This window comes from Pogona vitticeps, chromosome 4, assembly GCF_051106095.1.
Source record: "Pogona vitticeps strain Pit_001003342236 chromosome 4, PviZW2.1, whole genome shotgun sequence".
Taxonomy (NCBI): Eukaryota; Metazoa; Chordata; class Lepidosauria; order Squamata; family Agamidae; genus Pogona; species Pogona vitticeps.
This window is the reverse complement of record NC_135786.1, coordinates 13645001-13667500: the sequence shown is the minus strand read 5'-3', so window position 1 is coordinate 13667500 and position 22500 is coordinate 13645001. Positions and strand designations below refer to the sequence as shown.

Below are 22500 nucleotides of genomic sequence, written 5' to 3'. Positions count from 1 at the left end.
AAGAAACACACTTTTCTGTGGGAATATGCAGTCCTTTTGTTCTATGTAAATCTAAATCAAAGTGTGTCGCTTATGTCACATCCCATAGAGCTTTAAGCAATCTCTGGGTAGTTTATAATTTCATTAAGCAGGCTACACATTGATCCCCTACCCAGTGAGCTGGGTACTCAATTTACCAACCTTGGATGGATGGAAGCCTGAGTCAACCTTGAGCCAGCTTCCTGAACCTGTTGGGATTGAACTCGGGTTGTGAGCAGAGCCTTTGCTGCAGTGCTGGAGTTTAGTTACAGAGATCATCTATTGGAAAGATGTGACGAACAACCAATAATTGTTCTAAGTCAGATGTACTGAGGAGGCTAAGCCATCACTGCCATATATGCTAATTTCTGTGTCAAAGGGTTCAGTTTCTGATATGTGATAACATCATTGTTCGTGGTCTGATGCAGCACCTGCTTCGTCAGTCAAGGAGCTGTCCTAGGTGCAGATTTACACGGTGCTAAGTCATCTGTGCACTTCCATATAGTATGATCATGTGAATAAGATTAGCCTCAAACTCAAAAAAGCAACTTTTTCATGATGAGACCATTAGGGTGAAGGGCATGCCATGGCTGAAATCCAGTTGTTTAGTGTAGTAAGTTACATTACGCCCATTCTACCAATGGGGATTTGATGAGTGAACTCCTCCATAAGTTCAATTTCATTCAAATGAACCTATTCTAACTTGAAGTGTTCCTATTCATTCTGACTATTTGGATTCACACTGAAGCCTTGGGCATACTAGAATCAGTTGGATTAAGCTAGTGGAAAAGGGAGATAAGTATCTATCTTGCTGGATGAAACCAAACCATGCATAGCAGAAAGCCCTTTATTCCAAGAGGATTTTTCTGATATAGAAGTCTTAAGGATCATATCTGTAACGATGGGTTCTCTATAACCAGGGTCCCCAATCCCCGGTCCGTGGCCTGGAACCAGGCCACAGCTTTGGCAGGACCAGGCCGCAGAGACAGATCTCCTGCCCCCGCTGCACGCACTCCCCATGCATGCCCACCGCATGCACGGCCCGCCCACCCACGCGGGTGCCCTGCCGTGCAACGCATGTACGCACAGCTGCCCTGCCATCTGTGCATGCATGCAAGTGCACCCTGCCCACCTGCGAGTGCCCCCATCCACACATGCATATGTACCCCCTGCCCACCCACAAGTGTGCCCCACACACTCGTGAGCATGGGTGTGTCCTGCCCCCTGTGCAAAGATGGGCATGGCTGATAGTCGGATTCCAAAAGATCTCCTGTATGAATTAGTGCAGGGAAAGCGCCCCAGAGGGAGACCACAGCTGCGATACAAGGATATATGCAAATGGGATCTGAAGGCCTTAGGAATGGACCCCAACAGATGGGAAAACCTGACATCTGAGCGTTCAGCCTGGAGGCAGGCAGTGCAGCATGGCCTCTCCCAATTTGAAGAGACACTTGTTCAGCAGGCCGAGGCAAAGCAAAGCATGCTGCATATATACCACCCCATAGTGCTTCAAGCACTCTCTGGGCAGTTTACAAGTTAATTATGCAGGCTACACTGCGAAGAGGCAGTCCTGAAACTAGCAAAATCAGGGAGCTGGACAGGGAACAGATTGTATTTGTCTTCAATGTGGAAGGGATTGTTACTCTTGAATTGGCCTTCTCGGCCACTTTAGATGGCGTTCCAAGACCTCTATTGAGAGCACACCTTAGTTTCTCGAGACTGAAGGATGCCTACAATGACTATCAGATGACATATCAGGAGAGTGTGTGCAGAAAGCTTGTAGACTGCAGCGACTGCCAATGAGATACTGTGCAACTTTGCGTGCTCTGCACACAAAGATAAATTGCATCTTCCTACAGGAACACTGCCAAGCTACATAGTGTCCAAAGCAGAAGCAACTGTACTACTATATGCAATGGGATCTCCTACCCCTAGATGTGAAATAGCAACCATTTACTTATATGGGAGAAATTAAAGGGAAGCATAAAGTAAAGGGCAGGTTGTGCCACGTTGCTGGGTAAGGAGATAGACCAGCATGGATCATGTTTAGTCTTCCAGACATTGTTGTACTGCTTCTCCCCAGTTTTCCTCACTCTTAGCTGGGTTGGCTGGGGCTGATAGGAGTTGCAACCCAGCATTATTGGTAAGGTTCCACTTCTGCAAGGTGTTCCCAGTGTGGTGTAGTGAACAGAGTGAGGGACTAGGACTCTGGAGAATAGGTTTTGAATCCCCACTTGGCTGTGGAAGGAACTAGGAGAGTGGAAGTGGTAAAACCACTTCTTAAATATCTCACTTACCTTGACAGCATTATTAGGGCCACTATAACTCAGTTCTGACAGCACAGACAACGTCTCTCTCTCTCTCTCTCTCTCTCTCTCACGCTCTCTCTCACACACACACACACACACACACACACACACACACACACACACACACACACACACACACACACACACACACACACACACACACACACACACACACACACACACACACACACACACACACACACACACGAGGAAGACAATACTGGTACTTGAATGATGCAAAGGCCAGTAGTCAAAATGATGTAAAGGCCAAAGGTTGAGGAAATATGAGTATAAAGTCAGTGAGCAGCACAGTTAAATGAAAAATAGGTAGCATATGATGTGTATAAACATGTTGCTAAATACTGTATGCTCCACATCCTGCATCAGGAAATAAATATGCAGGCAGGAGGTGCAAAGCATCCCAGTGAGGTCAATGGCCAGCCAATACCTGCTCTTGGATGGGAAGATAGACAAATGCTTAGGCTGGCTGAATCTCCATGCTCCTCCTCAGTTATGGGCTCGGTGGCTGATGGCTGATAAATAATGTTTGCCGTGTGGGTCATAGTGGCTAGAGGATGACATTCACGATCCTCTTCAGGCAGCAAAATATCTTGGGCTAATATATATTTGGGGTTCACTGTTGAGGTAGGTGCCAAACCTATGTCTTGACCTCATGCTGTCAGATGTTAGTTATTAACTTCACTGAGCCATGGGGAAATTTGGTGTGCCTTCTTTTTTTGCAGATCCCTGTATTCTAGTTAGTATAGCCAGATACCACACTGTTTGGGATATTCTAGGAATTGTGATAAAAAAAATGTAATTTCGCCCAGCTTTGATCTTGCTATAGCTCAGTTCCTACCATCTGCAATGTAACTATAGTTTCTGCTTTCTGGTCATGCTAGCATGTGACAAAATATTAGGAAACGAACCATCCTGAACCATACTCCAGGGAGAAAGGAGGACACAAGGCTTCTGTCTATCCAATGATTCCTTCCTTCCTTCCTTCCTTCCTTCCTTCCTTCCTTCCTTCCTTCCTTCCTTCCTTCCTTCCTTCCTTCCTTCCTTCCTTCCTTCCTTCCTTCCTTCCTTCCTTCCTTCCTTCCTTCCTTCTTTCCTTCCTTCTTTCCTTCCCAATGTTTGCATCTCTGCCACCCATGGGGAAGTGATTCTGTCGTTTTATAAATTCGCCAATATATATTTAAACTTGTACGGTCACTTATTTACGTTGCATTATCACTTATACATGCAACAGTCATTCCCAACAGCATTATTATTTCAGAGGTAGAGTGCTGTACCGTATATGAATTTATGCCAGACAGCCCTTCCAAGGGGTTCTTCCCAAGGTGGTTCCTTTTTAAGAATAGATGGAGTGAATCCTTTCTTTGATTCTAGAGGGTAACTTGGGAAGTGGGCTTTAGTTAATAATTAATGGCTGAACTAATGATAGCATGTCATGGTGTCCTAGATTCTGAAGTCAAAGCATGCACTGCTGACGCTGCCACCAGAGCAATGCTGAGTGACCCTTCATCCCCCTCATGCCAGGCACTTACCTCAGAAGAGACGCAGCAGGAACTTATATCAGCCACAACCAATGCCACCTCACTTGGCGAGGAGCTGCATTCGGAAGAGCTGAGAGAAGATTCAGGTATTGGCTATGAAACAATGTTGGCCTTTCCATTCCCCTGAGCTGAAGTTGATTCATTTGGATGCCATAGTGTTGTTTCAGCCTCATGCCGTCTAGCTGCAGGGTCTACTAATTCTACATTTACTACCATGCTGGTCTACATTTACTAATTCAGGGTCTACTCACTCTACTAATTGAGCAGGACCGTGAGAGAACAGTATTCTGATTAAGACTGCATGTGATGGATATGGAAGCAAAGGTAGCACATCTTCCCATCCGATTTGGCTGCATGAGAATTTGCCATGGATTTAACTAGACACTGTTGGAGTCACGAACTTAGCAGGCTGATGGGCTTTGTGGTGATCACCAGATAATTAGGATAGCAAAGAGTCTCTTAGAAATAGAGGTTAAAGAAGTCAGCCACACACACAGGGATGTCTGCCAGCCATGCTCCTGGTGGGCGGCTAATAGAAGAGGCAGAATAACACTGAATGGGTTCCCAATGAATTCTGCCCTGCCCCCAGGAGGACGGTGCTTTCATTAACTTTACAAGCTCACAGATAGTGGACAATATACAGATAGGTTACAGAGTTCAGATAGGCAGTGGTTACATCATGCCATTATAACTGGCCTAAGGAAAGGCTCACTAGCATCTATGAGAAAGAAGAAGAATGGTGGGTCGTCATCCAGCTGTGACGTCATCCAGGAGGGTTTGCCCTCTACTGTCGATTAAGCCGACAGCTTAGCAACACTACATAGTTTCTGACTCCATGATTTTCTGATTATCATCTTAGGGCCATCCCTTGGAGACTATTTTAAATGCTTCTGCTTTATTGGCAGTGGTCACAAGGGTGGCGTATCAAAATGACTGGCAGCCCTTGAATAATGGCAGAGTTTGGGAACATTGCTATTTTAGTACTATCACTCCCAGGATTTCCCAGCAACCATGGCCATGCGGAATAAAAGTTATAGTCTTAAGAAATAACTTTCCAAGCTCTGCATAGTGGTCTGCATGACAGGCTGGTAGGATCAGGATTCAGGTAGGATTGAATGGGGTGACCTTGAATTTTTGCATGAGCTGTACCGTGAGCTGTAAATCTGTCAGCTTTTTTAAAAAGTCTGATTTTGTGGAAGATGGTTGCCACATGCTAGTCTGCCACATTCTTGTATTCTGTGCTCTTCAGGAGGCCACGGGATGTGGAAACTGATCCTTGGGAAGGCCATTTAAGTGAAGGAGGTGATTTCACCACTGAGATAACAACTAAGTCCCCAAATGGAGGCCTCCACAGGGGAAAAAAATGTGGTTTCAGAAGCATCCTTGACTGCTTTAGAAGAAGCAAAGTGCAGGAGAACATAAGGAATGTTACAGAGGAAAAGAAATCGCTACCCAACTTTCCTTGACCAAAGAACAGCATACTTTGTCAACAGAGGAATGGAGCACACGGCCGACTTGGCAGCGTGTTATTTGGCCAGTGACCCATAAAAGAAATGGAGAATCAAATTAAGGAAGGATTTTGAGAAGAAAATCACTGAGCTGAGAGATTAGCTGCATAGGAACACCCTGTCCTATCAGGTCCCCCCCCCCCCAGAACAAATGGGGGAGTCTGAACTTGGAATCTACTTGTAACAAAACCTATTGGAAAAAAACTGAGATAAAGACTGAAACCCTGTTGATTAGTGTAGTACATTGACCCACTGAACCTAAAGTATTGCGTCCTCACTGAGTCAATGGGCCTACTCTAGTGCTACTCTATTACTAAATGAGAAACAAGATTTCAGACAGAACTTGGAAAAGTTTCTTTCCGGGATTATGACTCTAGGAATCCAATGCCCAGCATAAATGCTGATACTTGCTGGGGAATTCTCAGACCTGTAGTCCGAAAGGTAACTTCTCCAATTTATGATAATAATCAGGAGAGCTAAGATTGCCTCTCCATGATAGTAACCAGGAAATAGCAGGGGATCCAATTTCAGAATTGATTTGTTCTCTGAAATGGAATGCCAAATATGGATTTTCTTTAAGGTTTATCTCTTACAAATTCAGTCAAGAGCCAGTGGGTAGCTATGATAAGGCCATACAGATCTTGCAGTGCTTGAAAAAAGAGCCAGTCACATGCAAGGGTGTGACTACGGACAGTATCTTTGATCTTGATGAAGGATACCAAGATTCGGAATGTACATGGGATTTTTTTTCTTATTATTTATTTCATTTCGGGTTCTTTCCCGAGTGCCTCTTTCAGTTTTTTGTAGATTTTTGTGGGCCAGTTCTTTTGTTTTACAAGAAATGGAAAGCCTATTTCTGGTTCTTTCATTTTGTGTGCCCCATTCCTGTTGTTTCGCACTCAAGAACGCTTTAAAAGTGTGCACCAGAAAAGCAGAGAGTGACAAGATAACAGAGAATCAGTCTGCTCCAAAAACAGGTAACAGTACATGAGAAATTAAAATCGTCATCAGAACTATGCAGGCACCGGTTTATAGGGAAAACTTCTATCAGTGCCCCAAACCAGTGTACAACACCACCGGAGGCTTCAGAAAGATAATTCTTAAGATAAGATACACCACCACCGCCAGTCCTACACCCAGAAAAGAAAATATCTCACTCATTCACTAATCAATTCAACAAGCAGTAGAGCACCCAGAAATTGGGAGGTGGGGGGAAGGTATGAGTTGAGTACCACCCACCCATTGCAACATACAGTACATAGATCCACTGGGCCTATGCAGTGAAGCACCCAGCCAGCCAGGCCCTAGTTCTCTAGCACTCACCAAAGCCCCATCCATCAAAATGTACATTGCAAGAGAATAAATACCCAGTAAATTAACCCAGTAACAATTTAAAGCAGTCAGTCTATCAACTTCCCCCCAACACGTGTACCCTCCCTTTAATGCTTCTTGCAGGACATGCCTTAGGATGAAAAGAAAAAGCTTCACAGAAGTTGCCCTGAACTTTATGAAAGCAGAGCAAAATTGTGATAAGATTAATAAGTGGGCCAAGGTTTGTGCTATTATCTATGCATTTTTAAAATTATTTTAGTTTGTATGTTTTGGTTAATTATGTAAACCACCCCGAGTAGTAGCTCACTAAGTTGGTTGGTTTAGAAGCTCAAATAAATAGATGAGCGAGCGAACGAACGAACGAACAAACAAACAAACGAACAAACAAACAAACAAACAGCAAGACCACTGGCTCCCAGCAGAGTAATATAAAATGGCATGTTCTCTCTAACAATGAGAAAGGTGGATAACTGGAGGAGTAACAGATATCAGAGACAATGAGGCCATGGGAAGAAAGAGTGAAAGTTCAGTACAGTGCATTGAGGTCTGCTTTGTATAGCGGACAAAGACTGATGTTTGTTGTTGTTTAGTCCTTAAGTCATGTCCGACTCTTTGTGACCCCTGATGTAGACTGATGTAAGATATGAGTTTTGGAGACAGCTGTGCATAATGCTCACATGCAAACTGTTGCATGTTTAGTGTCAAAAGATAGTTTTTGAGTTGGCCAAAGTGGCAGTTTGCCTCTTTGTGTTTTAAGTGCCTCGTTGATAGCTATATTGTCACTAGGTAAAGGTAAAGGTAAAGGTTCCCCTTGACAATTTTTGTCCAGTCGTGTTCGACTCTAGGGGACGGTGTTCATCCCCGTTTCCAAGCCATAGAGCCAGCGTTTTGTCTGAAGACAATCTTCCGTGGTCACATGGCCAGTGCGACTTAGACACGGAACGCTGTTATCTTCCCACCGAGGTGGTCCCTATTGATCTACTCGCATTTGCATGCTTTCAAACTGCTAGGTTGGCGGGAGCTGGGACAAGCGACGGGAGCTCACTCCATCATGTGGATTCGATCTTATCATGTGGATTCGATCTATTGTCACTACTTTACAAAATAAAACCCAAAACTAATTCTTGGCCATTTTCCAGTCAATCAAGGATCCCCTCTCCTGCTTTATCATATTATTGTGTGTGTGTTCAGTCGTTTAGTCGTGTCCGACTCTTCGTGACCCCATGGATCAGCCAATACAGAATAATCAATGTTTCTTGCCTTCGCTCTGAATTGACCCTGTAATTATGTCTCACAGCTAATCAGATATCAAAAAAAAAAAAAAAAAAAAAAAAAAACTAAGTCAAGAGTGAAGGCATTAAATTTTTCCCTTCTTTTGAAGGGTAAATCCCTCTACCTCATTTGTTATACACCATGAAAAAAACTAGGAAAAAAGAAATAGTTTTCACTGCTTGTAAAAGCTTTCACAAGAATACTCCACTTTTCTCTTTTGATAACTGAAGAAAGGTGAGGACCCTGTGGGAGAGACAAGAAGGCATCTTAGGACTGTGGACAATAACGGACAATCAGCAGTATTAACGAAAAATTCAGCTTTGCATAGGGAGGCTGCTAGTGTAGAGCTCACAACCAGAGATATAATATTCACGATGGAGGCAGACAGCGACATTAGAAAGCCATTGTGGGCTTCGGAGTAGAGCTTGGAACAGTTATGTTTTGGCTCTGAATCTCCCAGAAATCTGTGAGTTGCAGCGTCTGAAAGGTAACTTTTTCCAAGTTGGGCTCTGAAGGTAAAGTAAATTAGTCTGTGATGGATACAACATTAGATTGGTAATGACTGTAGTGACTTAAGGGTGAATTGATTGATGAGATGGTGGAATATGTTTAGCAGCAGGAGTCTGGACAGAGGTGAGATCAAAAGCACCTGAGAACATCAACTATCCTCCCAAGCAAGGGGTATCAATTAATATTCTTTTTCCTGTAGCAAGAACAAAGGCCTTATGGGATATTTTTGTCTATAAAACTATGTGTGCAGGGAGCCCTGCTTTTTCACATAAAGCCACAGCCTGTTCCCTTCAGAAATAATGCATACATTTCACAGCATGTTGCTCCACATGTAGATACCTTATGATTAAGCATCAAATATTTATATGTAAGAACGGTGCTAGCTGCACTGGGGGCATATTGTTATGAAAATGACTGATGATAAAAATACATATTTTTCTTTCTTAGAGAACAGTATTTTGAGGGATTTCAAGAATAGCTTATTTGAATGGGTTTTGAAAAAACAGGGAGAAGCACACCACTTTTACCACATGTCGACAGTATTTTTACTTTGACAGATACAAAGAAAATTCCTTGCATTTACTTTCCTGCCTCCTTTTGCTGCCCTCTACTGGCTGAGCTGCGAGGAGTATGTATTATTCAGTTTAATGTCAGCCAAGGGGTGAAATTCATTTTGTTCTCATTTTAAAAATTTAATGTGTATTCTCCCCTGTTTGTGTGTGAAATGGAACACAGATATTCTCTAGTTTTGCACTTCACCGACCTTTGCAATACAATCTTCTGGTGAAAACATGTATACCAAAAGAGATGCATTAGAGCAAAACGTGTACAAAACTGGATAAAATAAGGTACCAAAATGCATATATTTGGGGAAAGGGCTTGTAAAAATGTGTACATATTAATAGTCTTGCAAAAATGCGTGTTAATCTTTGTCCTGTCACAGATGTACGTAAGCAGAACTAAGCAAATGTGCTTGACAGGGGGGTGGATTTAATGACCTTATAGACCGCTTCAACTCCATGAATTTATGATTCTATGAAAACAGGCAGGTTTTGATGTTTTAATTCACTGTTACACACATTTCAGTAAATCCACTGCAGGTTAACTGTTCTTGTAATCAATGTTCTTGTTAGTCAAGAATCAAGACTATAGCCTATCCTGTTTCCTTTGATGGGAACACAGCTGCATTAAAGCTATATATCACCTCCATTATTAGAGGCAGCTCCATATCTCTTGCTAGGCAAGATGAGGCGGAGGTACTGTATTTTTCTATGTATAAAACTATACTTTTCTCTAAAATCTTTAGACTAAAAATTGAGGGTTGTCTTATACATGAAAGTAAGCTAAGGAAAGAACAAAAATAAGTGGAGGGGAAAGCAGGGATCAAAGTGATCCTGCAGGGCTTTGATCCCTGCTTTTCCCTCCACTTGCTAAGCCCCACTTAGATTTCTTAATTTTGGGTTATAAAAGTGGGGGTGTCTTATACATGGGGGCATCTTATACACGGGAAAAATACGGTAGTTGGGGAGTTTCCAAGAGACAACAAGTTGGCAACAGTATGAACATAATTTTGGACTGGAAAGATCTTTGGTCTGACCCAGCATCAGTCTTCTTCTGTTCTTAGTCCTGTACCTATTTACCTGGGAGTAAGCCTCATCCAACTTGGTGGGACAAATCTTTTGAACAAGTATTATAAGAATGCATTGTTAATATTGACTAATATGACTTGGATTTAGCCCTTCAGCATTGCGGTTGCTATTAGGATAGCAATCATTATAATGTCTAAAGTAGCTAATAAGCATTAGCTTGTCCATCAATAATGGTTTGTGATGTAGAGTTGTTATTCCATTTTGCTGAAGACTGAGATTGAGAGTGTAACTCAGACTGAGAGAGTGCGGTAAGCCTCCAAATGATTCTCACCGCAGTTTGAAATGCCTCCTACCAATTCTATACCTCTAATGTGTTACCCACTGGGTCATGCTGGCAGTCTTCATTCTTTAGGGTATTTGTTATATCTTCACTGGAAGCATTATAGCCTAATCCTTTGTATCTCTAGTAATTCCATTGAGTAAAATGAGATTTTACAACCAAAGATGTGTGTGCATAGGCTTCGACCCCTAGCTGCTGCTTTTTGAATTTTTGTTGCTGACTACTTACAAGACAAAGAGCCAAAGGGAGCCAAACATAGCATCTCAGCATGCACTACGAATGCATTTCTAGAGAGGGACTGAACCTCTTGAAGAAATCCAATTAATTAATAAATACACTGCTTGGGTTATTTAGAATTCCATGAAATGTTTTGGCTTTCTTTTCTTTTCTTTTCTTTTCTTTTCTTTTCTTTTCTTTTCCTTACATTTCTCTCAATAAATGGACCCATCTGGTATTATTCCTGAAACTGGAAGAGCATCAAGGGCAGGGAACTGCATTTCGGTGCTGTTTGAATGCTGAGAAATTTCCCTACCTCTTTGCCCGGTGAAGTTTCTGGGGCATGCGCAAGCATGCACACCGGATGTCTCATCATTTACAGAATTTCACATCTTGGTCCTGATCCAAAATTTCCATCATCAGATTTGATTTGACTTGTCTTCCTTTCCAGAGCTTGGAAAACTTAACTGCAACTTCCAGAATCCACTTGTCATGTTGTCTAATGCTTCCTGGGAGTTATTGCTACGAAGCCAACCTTTCCAAACCCTCCTCCCTCCTGTATGAAATATTTCTTAGCAGAATAAACTGACTATAGGAATTTCACTGATAGAGGCCTGAACATATACAGTACATTACTTCCTTAGGCATATATTGTAGCATTCAGCCCTGCCCTCACCTGTCCATCACAGCTGGGCAGTGGAACATCAGCCAATGAGGGGACGGAAGGTGGTGCAGAAGGGGGAGGAGCTGGGATATATAAAGGGGTGTATGATGTAAGAGAGGGATTTTTGAGAGAGTGAGTGATGAGTGTGTCTTTGGGCCTGTGAGCCAAACAGTCAGTGAGGGAAGAGTCTGTGTGTGTCAGTGAATGAGAGACCTTGATTAACATTTTGTGATTTACTTACTTTATTTTGTTAAACCAATAAACAAGTTTAAGTTTTGAAGAAACACATGATTCAGTGATTTATTGGTATTGAAACAGCAATATCTGGTGGCAGCTACCTGAGAAGGAGAGTGAGCGCTCCTGGAGGCCTGAGTTGGTAGAGGCTTCAGCGTGCCCACTACATATATCACTTCTCAGTCATTGTATTATTCCATTCTCTGTGTGTAATTCATTTGTTCTAGGTCATCCTGAGAGACTGTCAGGTGTGAACAGAGCAATTTATTGTTTCCCGCTTCCCTTTTCTTCCTTTTTCTACAAATACAGTGGTGCCTCACTTAACGATGTTAATTGGTTCCACAAAAAACATCGCTATGGGAAAACATCGCTAAGCGAAACATCATTTCCCATAGGAATGCATTGAAAACTGGTTAATCCGTTCCAATGGGAACGGATTACCGTCCTTAAGCGAAAATTGCCATAGGAAACATCGCTAAGCGAAACAATGTTTCCCCCATTGTAATGCATTGAAGCCTATTCAATGCATTCCAATGGTTTTGCGATGTCCATTTTCGCTATTTTTAAAGTGTCTTAAAATGTTCAAAAACTGTTTTAAATGCTTGGAATAGTTAGTGCACCTTGTAAAACCTTTGCAAACTTAATTTGGCTTTGTTCTGACTCTTCATTAATTTTTGGTGAATTCCCCTCCCCATTGGAATGCATTGAACTGTAGGTTTGACAGCTGTCTTAAATAGCTACTTTTCAAAATTGTAACTGTGATGACAATTTATCACATTTTCGGCACTATAATTATAATGGCGAAGCATTGCTTTGGAAAAATCACTTTCCAGGCTCTGATTCTTACACTAATCCAACTATAGGACTATGTTCAGCCTTTTTCACATACTCTTCAATAACATTTTAATTTTTTCTGATAATTTATGCAGTATTTTTAACTTTGTGTCAGGTGATCCATTTGAGAAACGAATGTTTCATCAGATATAATAGTTCATGTGTCTTTTGCTGTCACGAACGTTCCTTGTGTTCTGTGTTCAAATTTAGAGGAAATTGAGAGAGCTGCCCCTCATTCACACTGTGTGCTGGACTCCAAAGGCATTACATCTTACAAAGCTGTGGATACCATAATTTTGCTAATATTGTACAGCGCTTTGGGGTTTCATTAAGAGAACTAGGACACGAGAGTGATATGAGTGTTGGAGTGGGACTCTGGAGAGTAGACTCAAGTCCCCATTGAATCATGGAATTCACTGGGGGACCTTGGGTCTGTTTCTTTCTCTTTGTAATCTGCCTCACAAGACTGTTGTGAGAGTAACACAAGGGCAGTGTATGCTACCTTGAGTTTGTTTAGAGGACAGGTAGGATATAAATGTGCCTAATAAACAAAACAATAATTAATTGAAGGGATGTGGTGGTGCTGCGGGTTAAACCGCTGAAGCCTCTGCACTGCAAGGTCAGAAGACCAGCCGCCGTAAGATCGAATCCATGTGATGGAGTGAGCCCCTGTCGCTTGTCCCAGCTCCCGCCAACTTAGCGGTTCGAAAGCATGCAAAATGCAAAATCTGAGTAGATAAATAGGTACCACCACGGTGGGAAGGTAACAGCCTTCCGTGTCTAGCCATGCTGGCCACGGGACTACAGAAGATTGTCTATGGAGAAACACTAGTTCTATAGGTTGGAAATGGAGATGAGTCCCCTAAAGTTGGACACGACTGGACAAATTGTCAAGGGGCTTTGCCTTTTATAATTAATTAATAAGGTCATGCCATCCACCACCACCCCGTAGTATTAAGCATTCAACATGCAGATTACAGTACTGCCTTCTGTTAAATTCCAAATCTGTCTCACCTTGGCTAACAATAGGGCCGGCCCTTGCCCTAAAAGTGATACATTATTGGCCTGCCTTGTGTTCTGAGACACACAGAAAAGAAGCTCATGATAACTGATCTTGCCAGTTGTCTTTGTAATTAAATAAACAAATAGGGAAAATGGAGGCATTGTGCATGATGTATGTATGTGTAGTGAATAAAAAGCTTTCTCAGCTCCATGACAGGGGTACAATTGTTCCAGCCTATAGCCCAGATGCTTTTCTCCAGCCCCCTTGGCTGCGAGCATGCCTGTTGTTGTTCATGCTGTGGACCTCACCATCGCCCCTTTATTCCCCCATTTCTCTCTTGCTCACTCCTCCCGTCAGGCTGCCTCTGTCCTTCGTGCCATGTCTCACAAATCTCGCCACATCTGATCTTGTCTCCTCAGCCAAGAAGACGTCAGCCTCCACCGACGAACGGGAAAATGCCAGCTTGCCAGCCTCCAACGAGCATCCACAAGCCTTACTCCTTTCGGAACCCGCCGATTCACCCCAGAAACAGATGGAAAGGAATCCAGCACAGCTCCCCAGCCCTCCTCCATCGCTTCCAGTTCCGCCCCCTAAGACTGCATCCAAAGTCTCAAAGATTGTACCAGGTGAGCATCCTCATCACCTTTGGTGACTCTTCTTTATGGCTAAAATCAAGACCATTGATGGTGCCAGTTTGCCAGGTTGTGCCTTCTAGTTCAGTAGTGTTAGATAGCATTGTTGGCGTGAAGATTGAATAATAGATGGCTGGGGTTGGGATACGTAGCTCACGTAACCATTGCCAGATTCAGTCCAGCTCCATCTTATGATTTAGAGGTGTGTATGTACGGGGGTTTCCCATACCGCTTGAAAATGGACATGTAATTGCCGTATTTTTCGCACCATAAGACGCACTTTTCCCCCACAAAACAGGTGGGTGGAAAGTCTGTGCGTCTTATGGAGTGAAGAAAACAGATTATATTTTCCTGTTTTCTTCTCCTAAAAAATTGGTGGATCTTATGGAAAGGTGTGTCTTATGGAGCGAAAAATACGGTATATTTTGTATCTGCCTATGAGTTCAGTTTCTGAGGCATCTGGGTGCGAAGCTGGAGGATGGGAGTTCAGTTCCCCACTGTTCCTCCTAGGGGAAAGAGCCAGCCTGGGTAGCCTTGGGCAAGCTGCACAATCCCAGGATGCCCCCAGAAGAAGGGAATGGTGAACCACTTCTGAGTATTCTCTACCTCGAGAAGCCTGGAAAGGGTCATCGTAAGTCAGAATGGACTTGACAGATCATGATTATTATTCATGTTTGGTAGCTGAAGAATTGAGAATGTACTGAGACAACAGCTTAGTTTCAGCTCTAAGGATTGTAGGCAGTGGTGGATGGGTGACTGGAGTTGTGGTTCTGTAATATCTGGAGAGTAATGCACAGTTCTGAATCCAAACATTACATTCTAAAGGCTGGATGAAATTTCATATTCAGGATTTTATATTACATACATTCATAGTGAACATGTGCTAAATGGCTGGCCATTTTATGAACTGACCAAAAAAAAAAAAAAAAGCATCCAGAAGAGGTATAGATTTGCATAAAATGCATAAATGCAAATAAATAAACATAAATATAACTCCATTGATCTATAAATGGAAATTCAGAACTGATAGCTGTGATTTAATAAAAGTGCAATGCATCTCACATCTTATGGGGCTCAAAGACTGATCAGGAGGCTTTCTCTGTCTGTTTTCTAGATATTAACTGTTTATAGACCATTCCGAGGCTCTGGCTCACCTCCCCACCTCCAAATTCTTTACTGTGTAATCCTTTAAACAATACAAATGTAGGCTAGGTGATACCTTCATTTGGACCACTAAAAATCAAACATTTGATGTGAGCTTTTAGTGATTAAAAATCACTTCTTCAGGCGTGCACCAATATCTTGTGGAGAGTGCTGAAAAGTTATAAGTGAAAGTCCCAACATTTTCATAGGAGAAGACTATCAGATATAGTTCAGGTGACCTCAGAGCTTGTTCACAGCTTTCAACTAGAGCAGTGGTGTCGAACTGTGGCCCTCCAGATGTTCTTGGCCTTCAACTCCCAGAAATCCTGGCCAGCAGAGGTGGTGAAGGCTTCTGGGAGTTGAAGTCCAAGAACATCTGGAGGGCCACAGTTCGACACCACTGAACTAGAGGATTGTCTCTTTGAACTAGGACACATATGACCACCTTAATTCTGAGGTATGGTGGGTGAGTAGCCAAAACAGGTCTACAGAGAAATAACAGGGATGCTAATAGCATTTGCAAGTATTGCTACATATCCTCCTTCACAGGTGCACATGGGCACATGTTTTGAGTAAACATGGAATATGGGTGTGGTGTACACACAGTGACTTATTGCCCTATGCTTTTTAAATTAAATGGGGGAGTAGCTGCTTCTAACATGGAGAGATGAGTTTTCAGTAACATAAGACAACTGCATGGGTGTACAGGGTGAAGGGTACAAACACCTTGCATCATGCAGGAGTAACATTTGCAACAGTCAGAATCAGCCTGGAAAGGAACAGCATGCTCATCTTCAAAAAGGTCACAAGTCGTGTTACTAAGCTTGGGTCATAGAATCATAGAATAACTGAGCTGGAAGGGGCCTATTAAGGCCATTGAGTCCACCCCCCCTGCTAAATGTAGGACTCCAAATCAAAGCAGATCTAACAGATGTTTGTCCAATTTTCTCTTGAATGCCTCCAGCACTGAAACACTCTCCACTGCCTGAGGCTATTGGTTCCATTGTCGTACTGCTGTAACAGTTAAAAAGTTTTTCCTTATAGTCAGCCTAAGTCAAGATTCCTGCTTGAGTCCATTATTATGCATCCTGCACTCTGGGGTGAGTGAGAGCAGAACCTGCCCCTTCTCTGTATGACTACCTATTAAATATTTGAAAAGTGCTATCCTATCTCCCCTCTGTTTTCTTTTCTAAAGGATAAACATGCCCAGATCTTTTAGTCTTTCCTCATATGGCTTGTTTTTCAGTCCCTTGATCATTCTTGTTGCCCTTCTTGGTACTTATCCCAGTTTGTTGGCATCTTTATTTATTTATTTATTTATTGGACTTATATACCGCCCCATAGCGCTACAAGCACTCTCCGGGCGGTTTACAATTTAATTATACAGGCTACACATTGCCCCCCCAGCAAGCTGGGTACTCATTTTACCAACCTCGGAAGGATGGAAGGCTGAGTCAACCTTGAGCCGGCTACCTGGGATTTGAAACCCAGGTCGTGAGCACAGTTTTAGCTGCAGTACAGCGTTTTAACCACTGCGCCACGAGGCTCTTGCTTAAAGTGTGGTGTCCACAAATGGACACAGTATTCTAGATCAGTGGTTTTCGAACTGGGGTCCCCAGATGTTCCTGGACTGCAATTCCCAGAATTCGTTACTTGCTGTGCTGGCCAGGATTTCTGGGAGTTGCAGTCCAAGAACACCTGGGAAGTCAAGTTTGATAACTACTATTCTAGATGAGACCTAATAGGGGAGAACTAGCATGCCACAAGATTTGGAGACTAGACTTCGGTTGGTGTCTGCATGTATGTGGTGGTAGTTTTCCCAGCAAAGTCCTTTTTTCCCCAATAATGAAAGTGCAAGTAGATGTATGCAGGGTTGGCCTGTGTCCTGAGCTAGCAGAACACCTTATCCCACAATGTGCCCCTCTCCACATGTAAAACATGGACTACCTAAGTGCTTGTGAGTAGAAAATTCATCTAAATTAAAATATATGTTCTATGGGTTTTAGCTGGCTAGATAGGTCAATGGTAGAGATTCGGAGTTTGATTCCCCACTGTGCCTCCTGTGAGTAAAGCCAGCCTGTGTGGCCTTGGGCAAGCTGCAGGATTCCAAGGTATCCCCGGAAGTAGGGAATGGTATTCGGAGTATCTGGAAAAGCATGAAAAGAATTGTCATAAGTCAGAATTCTTTTGATGTTACGTTATTATTGTTATTATATTATTATTGAACTTCAGAGCAAGGGTATTTGAGTTATAAAGTATCCCTCAATTTTAGATATGATTACCTGAGTAGGGATCATACCTGCAGAAGATTACAGATTCAAATCCTGACAACTCCAGGTTGGGCTGGGAAAACTCTGCTCTGGGAGCTGCTACCAGACAGTGCTGACAATATTGAATTAGAGGAAGCCAGATTTAGGCTGAATATCAGGGAAAAAAACTTCTTAATTGTTATAGCAGTGTGGTAGGCATCCTTCAGTCTCGAGATACTATGGTAATGTGCTCTGAATGGAGGACTTGGAACGGCGTCTAGTGTGGCTGAGAAGGCCAATTCGAGAATGACCGTCTCTTCCACACTGAAGACAAATAAAATCTGTTCCCTGTCCAGCTCCCTGATTTTGCTGGTTTTGGGACTGCCTCTTTGCCTCGGCCTGCTGGACAAGGGCTTCTTCAAATTGGGAGAGGCTGTGATGCACCGCCTGCCTCCAGGCTGAATGCTCAGACATCAAGGTTTCCCATCTGTTGAGGTCCATTGCTAAGGCCTTCAGATCCTGCATGCAGATATCCTTGTATGTGGTCTCCCTCTGGCGCGATTTCCCTGTGCTAATTCTCTATACAGGAGATCTTTTGGAATCCAACCATCAGCCATTCTCACAACATGCCCAAGCCAACGTAGACGGAACAGTGTCTATAGCAGTACAACAATGGAAATCATTTACCATGGGAGGTGGAAAGTGTTCCAGCTCTGGAAGCATTCAAGAGAAAATTGGACAACCATCTGTCAGATCTATTTTGTTTTGGATTCTTGCCTTGAACAGGGGATTGGATTCCATGGCCTTACAGGCCCTTTCCAACTCAACTATTATATGATTTTATATGCCAGTATACATATTCTAAGCTAACAGAAATTTTTTTTTTAAAAAAACAAGAGATTGAAGGCAGTGGTTTGGGTAAGGTATGGCAGTCACACTAGAGAAGTATTGAAGAGGGAGGATACAGGCTTGACCAACCCATGGAATGTTAGCTGTTGGAGAAATGGTAGACTCTGTAAGTAGCAGTCAGGTGGGAGGGGGAAATGGGTTGAATGGTGATAAGGGAGGCAAAGGATACGGCTGCATTACATGATTCAGAGGAATGGGAACCTGGAAGAGTTGGGGAAAGTAAATCTTTTGGACCAAAATTCCTAGAATTCTGTAGGAAGCAGATGTACTATATTTAAAAAGTAAGTTTTCCAGTTGCTGTAAGATATAAAGCTATTAGAAGCACAGACCTCTCTTAGATGCTTCAGTTTGATTTTAACTTTTTTTTTTAAAAAAAAAGATGGAGCATGTAATAGAGCACCGGGAATCTTCTGTTAATCTACCAAAATCATCTAGCAACCACTAAAGAATGGCTCAGATACTTTTGATAACTATTTCTTGAAGTAATAATGGAGAGATGGAATGGAAGCTGAGCTGTTATTAGGGACTGCAATAACCAGAGTTTTGTTATGTACTACAGCTGATTTCCAGTTCCCTAGGAAAAAATGAACTTCAAACAGTCGTATAACAGTGGTTCTGAAGCTTGAATCACCACATGTTCTTGGATTACAGCTCCCAGAAATCCTGGCCAACACAACCAGTGGTGAAGGATTCTTGGAATTTTAGTCCAATAATATCTGGGGATCCAAAGTTGGGAATCACTGTCCTAGAGGCTTGCGATGTGTATGAGCATGCCAACACATGCACATGTGCACTCTTTACGTTTCACAGAGAAAGACTGCCACAGAGACATTTTATGCAAATCCAGAAATCTTGACGGGGGTGGGAAAGTTAAAAGCCCTTCTTATTTTGCTCTCATTCTGGAGGCATGGAATTTTTATGAGGCTTGGACATTCATACCAAGACAGTCTGGTGAGGGTGAAAAATTTAGTGAGTATTCTTCACATCTGTGGTCTACACCCCTGAAAAAAAAAATCCATGCTAAAATAAGGATCTTTCTTCCCTATTGACAGGACCCTTTGCTTCACTTTGAGAATCATTTGATTTTTAAATTAACATTTTCACCACTTGGTGGCACTAACCCATTAACAATGGCCACATGGTTAGCAAAGGTGAAATTCCATTTATGAATTGTATTGGTGCCACAAACAAACAAACCCTTGAACCCTTGAAAAATATGCTTTATTGTTGAATTACTACCTCAGGCCTGTGAGTGATACCTCACTGATTAAATTGTACAGCAAAAGGGTCTTCACATTTTCCTTAGTGAGAAGATCTATAATGAGATATACTATTGTCAGAAAAACAGATTACTTGATATGGTGCCTGATCCCCCTGGGCACATTGTGACTGCTTTTGCTACACTGCACAGTTACTGCAATTTAATACTATTTTAAGTAACCTATGGAATAATGGGAATTGTAGTTTGTTTGTTTGTTTGTTTGTTTGTTTGTTTGTTTGTTTGTTTGTTTATTGATTTGATTTGATTTGATTTGATTTGATTTGATTTGATTTGATTTGATTTGATTTGATTTGTATCCCCCCATCTGGTCTAGTCGACCACTCTGGGCGGCTTCCAATAAATATTTAAAATAAAACATAAAAATTACAGACAATCAGAGCACATCCAGTAATAAGCAAATAAGGAAAGAAAAGGACAAGGAAAAAGAAAAGTTAAGTATTGACTGGAGGGAAGGCCTGAACATTTAACCATGTTTTTAACTGACTCTTGAAAGTGCCCAGCGTGGGGGCTGCACAAATCACCGGAGGAAGGTTATTCCAAAGGCGAATAGTGAGGTACTTAACAGCCAATGTGGTGGGTAGCCACTTCTGAATAGTAGATACAATAACTAGGGATTAGGAGATCTGGGTTCAAATCCTCAATGGAACACAGACGCTTACTGGGAATGGTAATGATAAAACCACTTCTTGGATATCTTGGATATCTTGAAAACTATTAGGGTCACCATGAGTTGGACAACACAAATAAGACACTTAGAGTTCACTGCCGCAATTCAGGGAAGTATAATAATATTTTCTAGCAAAAATTTGAAGTTCCATCATCTCCTTGGAGGCAGATTTTGACCGGAAAGCTCCTGAAATTGCTTCCAAGGCAGCATCACAGATGCTTTTTCTCAGTATGAATTCGGTGGGGAAAGAATCCCTTGTGTGTGGCAAATAATATCCCTTTGTATAATTTTTATTTCCAGCAGCAGGAAGTGAAGTAGATGAACCAGCCTTGAAATCCCCTCCATCCACTATCTTGAAGAATTATGTAATTGTTGGTTCCTCCCAACTCTCAGGACAAGCTGCTCCCTTCCAGCCCTCAGGACAGAAGACCTCCGATCCCCACCTTAGAGGGCAGCACACGACCCCAACCGGCTCCCCTCATCTTGCCACTGTCCACCTGCCTTTGCCCCCCAGCCGAGTCATCGAGGAACTTCACAGAGCCCTGGCCACCAAACATCGGCAGGATAGGTAAGGCGTTTGATCGGCTGGAAGGGCATTATGTCTTCTGTGAAGGCACCACGGAGGAGCTGTCTTGCCTTTCACAGTGTTTGCTACTCTGGCCCAACCTCTGTACGAGACTACAGCTTTACTATCCCGATAAAGTCCTGATTTAGATGGTTACCAAGTAGACATCTATTTCTTTCCATGGAGGGCCAGGTATGCACTCTCCATGATATATTTACGAGTGTGCTATGCATAAGGAACGCTATATGAAGAGAAACAAGAATCACAGAATTCTCCCTTATCAAACAAAGAGGAGGGAGATTCAATGCAAAGCATTATTCTTGTGGAGAGCTATGTATCTCATAACTACCACATAGTATGTCAATGTATGAGTTGGATACAGCTTGAAATAACTGCTTTTGCCAACTAGAGTTGCTGACTGAGGCATTCTGGGTGATGTAGTTCAAAAACCTAATAGTTCCAAAAACTGGGATTGAGCAGGAACTGGCCCCATGCCTTGCAGCTGCCTAACCGAGTCCATATTTTGCCAGAGGAAAACAGGTGAATGCCATGCCTTCCTTTTCACAGTTTCTAAAATATCATATAGGAACCAGGCCTTCTCTGTGGTGGCTGCCTTATTATGGTACTCTTTCCTAACAAGGGTGTGAATGGGCCCTTCTCTCCTTGGATTCAGAAAAGAAGTGAAGATGTGACTGTTTACACAGCTCTTCTGTAATTTGACCCTGGATTAATTTTGGTTTAATCCTGCTTTTTTATAATTGATATCCCATTATTTTTCAAGTCATCATCTCTGTTTTGCTGCCATCTTTAGATACCTGGTGGTGGAGCCCACAGGTTGGGAGTTCAGTTCCCCACTGTGCCTCCTTGACAGGACTGGATGATCCATAGGGTCCTTTCCAATTCTGTAGTTCTAAGATTTTTTTTTATTACAAATGACTTTTGGTGTCAACTATTTTCATATATACAATTATTTTAAGTTTTGGTTCTCCTTTATTTGATGTTTTAATTAGATTATTATTGAATTTTATGTTTATGTTGCAATATTGTAAGCTGCTGAGAGTCACTTGCAATATTGGGTGGGTGAGGTAAAAATTTAACTCAAATAAAATAAATACAGTACCCAGTGATCAGTTTTGTGGTGCTCTATTTGACCTTTGTTTTGCAGTAGAAATGGGCGCAAACCGCCAGTTAAGCACTTGGGCACACAACTGTTGTTGCGAGCTCCCTGGCTTCCCGGCCCTGCTTCCTCTCGTGGGCACCCATTCAGAGGCAAAAGTGTGTCTTTCCAGGCCCTGCTTCCTTCAATGGGCATCCAACCAGCGCGTGCCCATCTCTCGTTTGCATTGGTGGCACATGCTGTGTTCCTTGAAGAGATCGACCTGGTATACCACATCGGTGTACTTCATAACAAGGCATTGGTCACTGTCCTCTGGTGACCAGTGCCTTGTTGTTGTGACTTCATCTTGTGTCAGATACTGAGGGCTTCACACTCATCCCAAAGGCATTCTTTCATAGCCCTCTGCAGAGAGCGAAGTGCTGGGGAGAATTATGTTTGTGATAGACAACTCCTTCCCTGTCACATGCAATTCCTGGTTCTTGCTCTGAGCCCCTGTGCTTATTTTCCTTTCATCCTCAGCTTTCATGGAAGAGAAAACAAAGGGTCTC

General features: G+C 42.5%; 1 protein-coding gene across 24 annotated transcripts in view; it reads left to right on the top strand.

The window, feature by feature from the left end:
* PHACTR3 (phosphatase and actin regulator 3) overlaps nucleotides 1-22500 on the top strand; it is a 262718-nt gene that overhangs the window by 144722 nt on the left and 95496 nt on the right. For 8 of the 24 annotated variants that reach the window (XM_078392129.1, XM_072996797.2, XM_072996798.2 and 5 more), the window contains 4 exons: nucleotides 3793-3972; nucleotides 13808-14014; nucleotides 20571-20838; nucleotides 22472-22500. The exon at nucleotides 22472-22500 is cut by the window's right edge and continues 219 nt beyond it. In XM_078392129.1, coding sequence (XP_078248255.1) covers nucleotides 3793-3972; nucleotides 13808-14014; nucleotides 20571-20838; nucleotides 22472-22500 — 684 coding nt within the window. The remainder of the gene's footprint in view (nucleotides 1-3792; nucleotides 3973-13807; nucleotides 14015-20570; nucleotides 20839-22471) is intronic. The other 16 variants (XM_078392134.1, XM_072996803.2, XM_078392136.1 and 13 more) reach the window with 3 other exon arrangements.